We start from the raw sequence: 12001 nt of genomic DNA on the forward strand, positions 1-12001 counted from the left end.
TTAAAATAAAATGAAAATATTTTAAATAAGCAGTAATAATGACAATAATGTTCAATATAATATCAGAAAGTCATTGAAATATTTGCAAACTAAATGAACAATGAATAACATGTTTATGTATAAAATAAAAAAACGCATTTGATTGTTTTTGATTTTTTTTTTTTAAATGAAGATAATAATACAAATTTGTTAACCTATCCGATGGATTGTTGAGTATTGGGGAAAAAATCCAAAAATAAATCTAAACATTTATTTTATTTAAAAAAAAAAAGTATAGGCAAAGAAGTGAAACTCCCACATAGCTTTGCACACATTATTCTCCATTTGTTACCTAATGATATTTCATATTGATTTTCCCTGCCTCATCTCATCTCCAGCCTGTTTTTTTTTTAATTGCTCGTATATTTTCCTATTATTTTTACGCTCTACTCTGCTATCTTCCGGATGAGTCAGTCGCTTCTCTCTTTTTGTTCCTTCTTCCATAGCTCCCAAAAAGTTTGAGCCTCTTGACAAATGACTGTTATACTTTTTTCTTTTTTTCTTTTTTTTTTCCCTATTGCGTAGGATGACCCCCTGCAGTCCTGCAAATGAATCACGGTGCAGGCCCGGAATAACAAGGCAACCCCAAGCCGCGATGATCAAAGTTGCCACGATTCATCAGACGTCATGTGATACATTTAATAACGCACACACCTTTGGGTCTTTTGCCTCCGAAGCAGTCGGGCTCGCTCTTCTTCTTGTGAGGCCCCACTGACCTCATCAGCTGAGTGACGTCAGGCTCCTGGAGGCGCTCCACTCCCGCGACCTCCTTGTGAACGTGGTAGGAAAGGTTCCTCAGGATGCACACGCAGTTCTCCACCGACTAAACGGGAGATAATGAAGGAAGGGTGAAGCATCATCAATGACACATCTCATTAATTAAACTGCCCTTTTGAATATTTCAAGCTGGGTAATATGAATATGTATATCGTGGGTGTGCCTGTGTGCCTGTGTGTGTGCAGAGAGGCGCATCACATTGCATTTGGCAGCTCTGGCGCAGTCTCAATTAACGTGATGGAGTGTGAAGCTTTAATGACACATAAAAGTAATGCTTCCTGACTTGCAGCCAACAGGATTTTAACATTTGCTCCCACCCAGTGGCTGCATCCAAAACAACATCACCGCAATGAGATGTGACACTTCCCCCTCCCTGCACACACGGACTCCATCTTTTACCAGCAAACCTATTCTACACTAAGAGCTTCATTGAAAAAAAAAAAAAAACATCATGCAGTAGAATTGTTTTTGTGTCGGGGGCAAAATAAGTGGTGTCCAACGTTCCCTTTAAGGTGCGCGCCTGCGCAGTTGCGCACTGCTCAAGGGTCCTCTGCCCACAGCATGTTTATGCCGCGCACAAAATCAAATCCCATCTGAAATCTAAACAAAATAAACACATCATTTAGTGTGTGAACGCTCCATTTTGGCGCGCTCTGCCTTCCGCATTTTTCATCCGATTCAAACCGTTCCAATTACAAACTGTTCAGCCTTGACAAATTCCAAAAATTCCCGGATTTCCCAGTTTAGACGGGACATTTTTCCCCATTCAAAATGAATTGGCCGTTTTTCCAAACTTCCACCATTTCTACATTTTTCATCCTATTCAAACCATTCCACCTTCAACACATTCCACCATTCTGGAAATTCAAAGTACCCTTTTAAAAAAAATAAAAAATTTCCTGGATTTTCCGGAATTCCTGGTTTTCCAAAGCCCTATTTCCACCCTTTTTTCCCCGCGACTACTCCTTCCACATTTTTCAACCCGTTTCAACCGTTCCACCATCAAAACATTCCTCTTAATGAGGACAAAAACATTGGTGGTGTCCCACCTTAGCCACCAGATGGCACTGTGTTGAAAAAAGAGACGCCCAACGAGTGTTTGACAAAATCCTATAGTGCACATTTCCTTATGTTGAATGTTATTAATGTAGATTTTTTTCACAGGTTTTTCCAGAATTGAGAGATGAAATCAGGAGCGACCCAAACCAGGTCCTTAATGTGAATCCTATACTGCAGTGTTTTTCAACCTTTTTTCAGCCGAGGCACACCACAAGCAGAAATCATTAAAAAACAAAAACCAGTTGACAGTAAAAAGTCGTTGTCGCAATTGTTGGATATGACTTTAAAGCATAACCAAGCATGCATCACTATAGCTCTTGTCTCAAAGTAGGTGTACTGTAAGGACCTGTCACATCACGCCATGACTTATTTGGACTTTTTTGCTGTTTTCCTGTGTGTAGTGTTTTACTTCTTGTCTTGCGCTCCTATTTTTGCGGCTTTTTCCTCTTTTTTTTTGGTATTTTCCTGTAGCAGTTTCATGTCTTCCTCTGAGCGCTATTTCCCGCATCTACTTTGTTTTAGCAATCAAGAATATTTCAGTTGTTTTCATCCTTCATGGGACATTGTTGATTGTCATGTCATGTTCGGATGTACATTGTCTTTGCTCCACAGTAAGTCTTTGCTGTCGTCCAGCATTCTGTTTTTGTTTACTTTGTAGCCAGTTCAGTTTTAGTTTGGTTCTGCATAGCCTTCCCTAAGCTTCAATGCCTTTTCTTAGGGGCACTCACCATTTGTTTATTTTTGGTTTAAGCATTACACACTTTTTTACCTGCACCCTGCCTCCCGCTGTTTCCCACATCTACAAAGCAATTAGCTACCGGCTGCCACCTACTGATATGGAAGAGTATTACACGGTTACTCTGCCAAGCTCTAGACAGCACCGACACTCAACAACAACACATCATTTGCAGACTATAATTACTGGTTTGCAAAAAATATTTTTAACCCAAAAAGGTGAAATTAGATAATCTCCCACGGCACACTAGTGTGCCGCGGCACAGTGGTTGAAAAAGACTGCTATACTGTATAGTACTGCTCGCAAACAGTCTTTTTCTCCCCCTCACAGGTATTTCCACCTTGTCCACGCTTGTTTTGGGGACTCAGATTGAGTTAGCAAAATAGACAAAACTTGTCAAAAGGGGAAAAAATCACACAAAAGGCACACACACTGAATAAATCGCTGAGACGTGACGAGGAAGTCCTCTGTGCAGGAAGCGAGTGGACGGCCTCGATGATGAGCCCCGTGTTTTGTCTGGCAGGCATGACTGAATGAAGCGTTCATACACAGAGACACGGTTCACACACGGAAGCGTACTTGGCTAGATCTAAAAATGTGTCAATGGAAAAGCCCGTTTTGCTGAAATTGCCATGTAAAATCGCTAATGCTAATAGTCTGTCTATGGCACATCCGATGTAAATTAGCATCAAGCTAGCACATTTTGGAGTGGAGCCTTACTTTGTGTTCAAGCATTTGCTACCGTTCACATTTGAACCGATACCGGTACTCAACGGTACCATTTTACTTTTCTGTGTGTTAATAAATGTTAATTTTTGGATAATACTTTTTTTTTTTTTATGTAACATTTAAAAAATAGCTGATTATGATTACTATGCAGTCCAGTCGTTATATCTTGTTGTCTTATACATTTAAGCCTTATTTGCAATGCAGTTGCACATCCAACACATTAGGTGGCAGTACCGTATAGGTTATTTATGGTATGATGTGTAACCAGGAAGTAGCTTTTTTATGAAGATGAATGTGTTTTGTTGCGCCCTACAAAGTGTTTGGACTGTATGTATGTTTAACTGTTTAAATGATTCATCTTAGTTGTAGTTCCATTTTCTACTGCTTGTCCCTTACAGGGTCGCAGGGGGTGCTGGAGCCTATCTTGCATTAGCAAATTTGGAGTTGCTGAAATTGCCATATAAAATCGCTAATGCTAATAGTCTGTCTATGGCACAGCCGATGTAAATTACCATCAAGCTAGCACATTTTGGAGTGGAGCCTTACTTTGCGTTCAAGCGTTTGCTACCGTTCACATGTGAACCGATACCGGTACTCAACGGTACCAATTTTGTTTTTACTTTTGTGTGTGTTAATAAATGTTAATTTTTGGATAATATATTTTTTTATGTAACATTTAAAAAATAGCTGATTATGATTACTGTGCAGTCCAGTCGTTATATCTTGTTTTCTTATACATTTAAGCCTTATTTGCAATGCAGTTGCACATCCAACACATTAGGTGGCAGTACCGTATAGGTTATTTATGGTATGATGTGTAACCAGGAAGTAGCTGTTTTATGAAGATGAATGTGTTTTGTGCGCCCTACAAAGTGTTTGGACTGTATGTATGTTTAACTGTTTAAATAATTCATCTTAGTTGTAGTTCCATTTTCTACTGCTTGTCCCTTACAGGGTCGCGGGGGGTGCTGGAGCCTATCTTGCATTAGCAAATTTGGAGTTGCTGAAATTGCCATGTAAAATCGCTAATGCTAATATTCTGTCTATGGCACATCCGATGTAAATTACCATCAAGCTAGCACATTTTGGAGTGGAGCCTTACTTTGCGTTCAAGCGTTTGCTACCGTTCACATGTGAACCGATACCGGTACTCAACGGTACCAATTTTGTTTTTACTTTTGTGTGTGTTAATAAATGTTAATTTTTGGATTATACATTTTTTTAATGTAACATTTAAAAAATAGCTCATTATGATTACTGTGCAGTCCAGTCGTTATATCTTGTTTTCTTATACATTTACGCCTTATTTGCAATGCAGTTGCATATCCAACACATTAGGTGGCAGTACCGTATAGGTTATTTATGGTATGATGTGTAACCAGGAAGTAGCTTTTTTATGAAGATGAATGTGTTTTGTTGCGCCTTACAAAGTGGTTTGACTGTATGTATGTTTAACTGTTGCTTCATCTTAGTTGTAGTTCCATCCATCCATCCATTTTCTACCGCTTGTCCCTTACGGAGCCTATCTTGCATTAGCAAATTTGGAGTTGCTGAAATTGCCATGTAAAATTGCTAATGCTGATAGTCTGTCTATGGCACATCCGATGTAAATTAGCATCAAGCTAGCACATTTTGGCGTGGAGCCTTACTTTGCGTTCAGGCGTTTGATACCGTTCACATGTGAACCGATACCGGTACCAATTTTTTTTAACTTTTGTGTGTGTTAATAAATGTTGTTAATAAATGTGTTTTGTTGCACCCTACAAAGTGGTTTGACTGTATGTATGTTTAACTGTTTAAATGATTCATCTTAGTTGTAGTTCCATCCATCCATCCATTTTCTACCGCTTGTCCCTTACAGGGTCGTTGGAGCCTATCTTGCATTAGCAAATTTGGAGTTGCTCAAATTGCCATGTAAAATCGCTAATGCTGATAGTCTGTCTATGGCACATCCGATGTAAAGTAGCATCAAGCGAGCACATTTTAGAGTGGTGTTAGAATAATTGTTTGTAAGTTATCACAAAAACGTTGTGTTACATTGAGTGTCTGGTGAGAAGACAAAAGCGGTCTTTGGAACCTACCAAGAGTAAGGCTCGTAAAACTTTAATGTGTAGGGGGGGAAGCAAAATGAAGGTGTTCTGTTGTCTTTCATGTATGGTAATCAACAGAAAGATATTGTTCTAACCCAAGGACTTCAAAACGGAGAAGAAGCAGGACCAGACTCCCCTCCAGGCGACCTCTTCTTGAACCTCCTTTTTGAACTGTTTTACGAACGTCTTTTTGAACTATTTTATGGACCTCTTTTTGAACTATCTTACGACCTCTTCTTTTGAACTGTTCGGTAACTAAAAGCAACGCTGTTTACGACCCACTTCCCTCTGAAAGCAGCTATGGTCATGTGGTCGGAGAAAGTCAAATAAAGAAGGAGGAGTACAATCTTTCGCCAGAGCGTGCTGAGATACTGTCGAAGGGTACAGTGTACAAGCGACTCTCCTCAATTGAGTCCAAATTGAATTCGGTCTCTGTTTGATTCTTTGCTTCTTGTCTTGTTTAATAGATGTCATCAGTGTTTGAACTTGACAAGTGGAGCCTTACTTTACCAAGCATACTTGCTTTGTAGTTGTGGAAAATTGCAACGTTACTTTGGCTGAGTCCGCTCGAGTGATTGTTTCATTAGTCTGCCACCAGCGGAGGCGCTGTTGATATCTGTTTCAACTCGCTAAACACCACCTCACCTAAGGGAGGTTGAGCTGAGGGGTAGCGCTCGTCTGGTTGCCACAACACTGGCGTGGAAACAGGATTGCAGGACATTCAGAAAGCGTCTCCCTCATCACAACAATCACCAGGAAACAAAAACATGGCACACACCCTGGTAAAATGATTAAGAAACCCCGCGGTGTGACGACCAACCTTGTTATCCGTGTCCTTGTTGACCACCGCCGAGTGAAGAGCGTGAAGGAGAGCGTCCACCAGTCCTTCACACTCCCTCAGCTGCTGTCGAGCTTCGGCTCCGTCCGAGCTGACGTTTCTACGGCAACAACATCATCTTTCATCAAAAGTACAAAAAAGAGGACACCTCGTCCATCACCAGTAAAGAATTTAACAATCCCTGTCGTTTATTGTCCTGCAGCGGGCGGCCAAGGTTACCTCAGACATCCCGACGTGTTCTTAAAGACGGTGGTCCACTCGGCGCTGTGGCGCTTAGACGGGTCGCCAGGGTCTTTCCTCCAGCCCGAGTGAGGGATGATGATTTCGTCGTTGAGCGTTTGAAGGCCGTGGTTGATGACCATCATCTTTAGAGGCTCGTGGGAGGAGAGGTTCCACAGAGTGCCTACACGGGGGGAACAAGAACATGGTAATGACGATCTAGTGGCTGTAGGCAACGTTGTTTTTTAATAACCTGCAACAGATCACTCCTCCCACCAGTTATTAATAACAGCTTATACCTTGCACACTAGAAAGATTCGAAATATTCAAGTCACAGATCACAGCACATTGTCATAGTCGCATTAGCACATGAAACAGATGTGTCTGTCATACAGTATAACAAAAAATTATCAATCATCCCACCAGTTATTAATAATAGCCATTACCTTGCAAATTAAAAAGACTCAAAATAATCCAGTCACGGATCATACGACGCTCGCTTACACACAGTCGCGTCGGCATTGGCAACGTAGACGTGTCATACAGCATAATTCATGTGATCACTCCTTTGACCAGTTATTAATAATAACCACCACCTTGCAAATAAAAAAAAAAGACTCAAAATAATCCAGTCACTGACCACAGGACGCTAGCTCACACACAAGCACATTGGCATTGGAAACGTAGACATGTCATGCAGTATAATTATTGTGATCACCCCTCCCACCAGTTATTAATAATAGCCACTACCTTACAAATTAAAAAGACTCAAAGTAATCCAGTCACTGACCACAAGACTCTAGGTCACATACAAGCAGATTGGCATCGGCAACGTAGACATGTCATGCATTATAATTAATGTGATCACTCCTCCCACCGGTTATTAATAATAATCACCACCTTGCAAATAAAAAAAGATAAAAAATAATCCTGTCACTGACCAAAGGACGCTAGCTCACACACAAGCCCATTGACATTGGAAACGTAGACGTGTCATGCAGTATAATTAACGTGATCACTCATCCCACCAGTTATTAATAATAGCCACCACCTTGCAAATAAAAAAAGACTCAAAATAATCCAGTCACTGACCACAGGACGCTGGCTCACACACGAGCACATTGGCATTGGAAACGTAGACGTGCTATGCAGTATAATTAATGTGATCACTCCTACCACCAGTTAATAATAGTCACCACCTTGCAAATAAAAAAAGATTAAAAATAATCCTGTCACTGACCACAGGGCGCTAGCTCACACACAAGCACATTAGCATTGGAAACATAGACGTGTCATGCAGTATAATTAATGTGATCACTCCTCCCACCAGTTATTAATAATAGCCGCCACCTTACAAATAAAAAAAACTACTCAAAATAATCCTGTCACTGACCACAGGCCTCTAGCTCACACACAAGCACATTGGCATTGGCATTGGCAACGTAGACGTGTCATACAGTATAATTAATGTGATCACTCCTCCCACCAGTTAATAATAGCCATCACCTTACAAATTAAAAAAAATACTCAAAATAATCCTGTCACTGACCACAGGACGCTGGCTCACACACAAGCACATTGGCATTGGAAACGTAGACGTGTCATACAGTATAATTAATGTGATCACTCCTCTCACCAGTTATTAATAATAGTCACCACCTTGCAAATAAAAAAAAGATTAAAAATAATCCTGTCACTGACCACAGGACACTAGCTAACACACAAGCACATTGGCATTGGCAACGTAGACATGCCATGCAGTATAATTAATGTGATCACTCCTCCTACCAGTTAACAATAATAGCCACCACCTTGCAAGTAAAAAAAAATACTCAAAATAATCCTGTCACTGACCACAGGACGCTAGCTCACACACAAGCACATTGACATTGGAAACGTAGACGTGTCATGCAGTATAATTAATGTGATCACTCCTCCCACCAGTTATTAATAATAGCCACCACCTTGCAAATAAACAAAAAATACTCAAAATAATCCTGTCACTGACCACAGGACGCTGGCTCACACACAAGCGCATTGGCATTGATACGTGTAGACGGCACTATGATGGCAATATGACTCAAGTAAACACCAACATTTTATATGTTCCATTGAAAATATAGAACATTACACAGGGCGCTCAAAAATCTATCAAAAGCTTTTAGTACGACTTTGGTAAGCTATGAAGCCGCACCGCTTGTGCTTCAACATATGAGTATTATTATGGTGTGTGTATAAGGTAAGACATATTATCTGGCGTTTTGTTTCGCAATATCATGCAACAGCAACTTTTCTTACCTTCTGGTACCTGCTGATCTGTATTTGGGATCTACATAAATCCTGAAAAATTGCGCAAGTTCGCCTTTGTAGTTCGTGCCAACACCGTAGTCGATAAGCTTCTTCTTTTTCTCTATCTTCTTGTTATGGGACATTCATTCTCCGCTGTTGCCATTTCTAATATTAAGTAGTGTAAAGTTCTTACTTATATCTGTCAGTAAACTCGTCATGACAGCGCTAAAACATACCGGTGTAGTGAGTTTACATTATTCACCTAAGGAACTTTAGTTATTAGAGAGCTCCGGTCGGACGGTTTTTCACGGGACAAATTTATGGTGTTGTTGTTTCCGGATGAAGAGATGCTACTCCGTTATTGATTGAAGTAAAGTCTGAATGTCATTAAAACGGTTAGCTCCATCTTTTGACACTTCTTCCACTCCCGTCCTTGCACGCTACACCGCTACAACAAATATGACGGAGAGAAGACGCTGCCGAAGGTGAACCACGTAAAACGGCATCCGGAAGCGACTGTCAGAAAGCGGCTTGAAGATGATATGTAAAATATCATCTATGCAACATTTTGACCAAAGAACCACCATTACATGTTATGTATACCACAAGAAAGTGTTTTCAATTTTAGAAAAAAATTATAATAATATGACTCCTTTAATGCGGTGCGCCTTATATATGGAAAAAGATCAATAATAGACCATTCATCGGCTGTGGGCCTTATAATCTGGTGCGCCCTATGGTCCGGAAAATACGGTAGGTCATTGACTGGTACATACTGTAGCTCCATTCCGCAAAGATGTTTCAGATGTTTGTCGACTGATTTCGATCGAATTTGATAGACATGTGTATGCCAGTTCCCTGAAGCTGTGTGCCAAGTTTGGTAAAGATATCTTAGAGAAACAAGAAGAAAACATCACAATATGGATCCAAACCTGTGACTAACTCCTTAACCTCCATGCTGCTCGACTTCCTCAGTAGTCTGACCAAAGCTTGGATGCCGTCACAGTTCTTGATGGCCATTTTGTTGTTGTGGTCCTTCCCGTAGGATATATTCCTCAAGGCTCCGCAGGCCTTCCGGTGGACTTCGGCTTTAGGGTGGTCAAGCAAGTCCACCAAGGACGGCACACCGTTCAGCTGGCGCACCTCTTGCTTGATGCGCTCGTTCTCATAGCACAGGTGCTGCAGGTAGGCGGCGGCGTTGGACTTGACCGGGTCCATCGGGTGGCTGAGCATGGCGATGACCTCGTGAAGGTTGGGGTCCCTCCAGCGAGGGTCCCTGCGGATGCTGTCCAGGCTGACCATGCTGCTGCGTTTGTGGGGGAAATGCAGGGTCTGAGCTCGGCACATGGCCTGGAAGAAAGGGTTCAGGTTCCCCTCCAGCTGGGCCATGAAGGCGTCGTCATAGCCACCTCTTGAGAAAGAACAGAATAGAAAGTTAGCAAATGCTGATGCAGTCTCTCTGGTCAGTCTTATTACCTGGTTCTGGAAGGCTCTCTGAGCAGCTCCATGGTGGTGATGGGTCTGAAGGGGTGAACCCCACCCAAGGTAGCGTAAATTGCCGCCGGGTGGTCATTCCTCACGTCTAAAGGATTTTCTGACTGGTTCCCGTCGTCGGCCATTGTGGGAGCATAGCTGTCCCTCAGGAAGGGCAAAGTGTAGTGTGCCCCGGGTTGGAAGTTTTTCGTTGGCCAATAGCCATGAAGGGCAGTGCTGCCACGGGAGAGGCTCCCGTACCGTAAATCCCCTCCCATTGCTCGGTAGCCTTCTGGGATGGAGTACACTCGGCTCTGGTTCTCCAAAGGGACCTGTAGAGGCTCACCAGACTGAGCTGCGGGATTGTTGGATGACTGAGAAGATTCAGTGTTTGCCTCAGGAAGTGGTTCTTCTATGTTGGGGTTGTCTTGATCCCCTTCTGGTACGTTTGATGCCTGAAGGTTCTCCTGCTGCAACTCTTCTGGGCCGTGTTCTGCTTCCTGTTCCACAGCCTTTAACTCCTATGACCGTGGACAACAAAAACTCTTTGTTACGTTTCAAGGCCAAACAAGAAGAAGAATATGTTTACTTTCATTTTTCAATTAAAGTGCACGGTCGTCCTGCTTAGTTCCCATAGCCATGATCACTTATCATCATCATTATCATTTTCTGGCAGTGTGCTCTACCCTTCATTAATGAATCCTCACTTCCTGCCAAAGACTAATGACTTCCCTTAATTGGGAAAAAGTCAATGTTTGGGTATAATGAGAAAGTCAAGGTATCATGATCGCACATCAGGCTGTCTGCTTTACATTCAGCTTTCATAGTGAACACGTTGGCTTACAAAGAGACTGAAGTGAATAATTCTATCTGCTGTTTCTTCATCGCCTTCACCTCAAACGTCTTCGTGAAAACCTGTCTTGGCTTGTGTCCTCAAGTGATTGTTGTTAAGTACTCCCTAAACTGTATTTGAATTCATTCAGTGTGAGACGGAGTGAAATGAATTGAGGTAAAGTGAAGTTAAGAGTGGACTGAACTTGAATAGAACCAAAATGAACTAAATTAAAGTGAAGTGATTTCAAAAGTTGGGACTAAATTGGATTAAACTCATCGTAGCCGGACGAGTTTACTTCCCTTCTGCCTGATCTCTCCTGTTCGCTTCTTCGTTTTTTCTTCTCTTAACTTTCTTACAGCCTCTGTTTGCACTGCTCTCCAACATCTGAGAATTGATCAACTGGCCTCTCAGCAAAATTGACAAGATCTCTGGTTCAAGGGAACCTGCCTGTCCTGACGGAACGGTTGTTGTTGGACACACGGTGGACTCCGGGAGTGCCGCGTGGCTGCCGACCCTTTCAGTCGAGGATGTTGAAGATATCTACAGTACCTATTCGGAATCACGATAACAGGACACCTGCTGATTGGAGAAGAAGTTGCCCGGGTGTGTCGACAAATTGGCAGATGCAGGCTTCTCTAAAGTGGGCTGGCTCAAGGTGGAGGACAGAGTTAAACAACTTGCACTGAGCCTAGTCTATAAAATCCACTACACCTCCCTGATACCAAAGTACATGTCAAACTACTTCCTTAACGTAAATGACCGCCATTACCACAACACCAGGGAGAGCTCCACTAACCACGTTAAACCCAGATTCCGAACTAACAAAGGTCTTAACTCATTCTCTTTCTATGCCACATCAATGTGGAATGCGCTCCCAACAGGTATAAAAGAAAGGGCATCTCTATCCTCCTTCAAAA

General features: G+C 42.0%; 1 protein-coding gene across 7 annotated transcripts in view; it reads right to left on the reverse strand.

Annotated features, from left to right (window-relative positions):
• Window positions 1-12001, reverse strand: part of arvcfa (ARVCF delta catenin family member a) — a 63494-nt gene that overhangs the window by 23423 nt on the left and 28070 nt on the right. For all 7 annotated transcript variants that reach the window (XM_062032195.1, XM_062032199.1, XM_062032200.1 and 4 more), the window contains 5 exons: window positions 10253-10770; window positions 9709-10187; window positions 6488-6671; window positions 6251-6368; window positions 694-862 (listed from right to left, as the gene is read on the reverse strand). In XM_062032195.1, coding sequence (XP_061888179.1) covers window positions 694-862; window positions 6251-6368; window positions 6488-6671; window positions 9709-10187; window positions 10253-10770 — 1468 coding nt within the window. The remainder of the gene's footprint in view (window positions 1-693; window positions 863-6250; window positions 6369-6487; window positions 6672-9708; window positions 10188-10252; window positions 10771-12001) is intronic.

The sequence above is a fragment of the Entelurus aequoreus genome, linkage group LG21 (assembly GCF_033978785.1).
Source record: "Entelurus aequoreus isolate RoL-2023_Sb linkage group LG21, RoL_Eaeq_v1.1, whole genome shotgun sequence".
Classification (NCBI taxonomy): Eukaryota; Metazoa; Chordata; class Actinopteri; order Syngnathiformes; family Syngnathidae; genus Entelurus; species Entelurus aequoreus.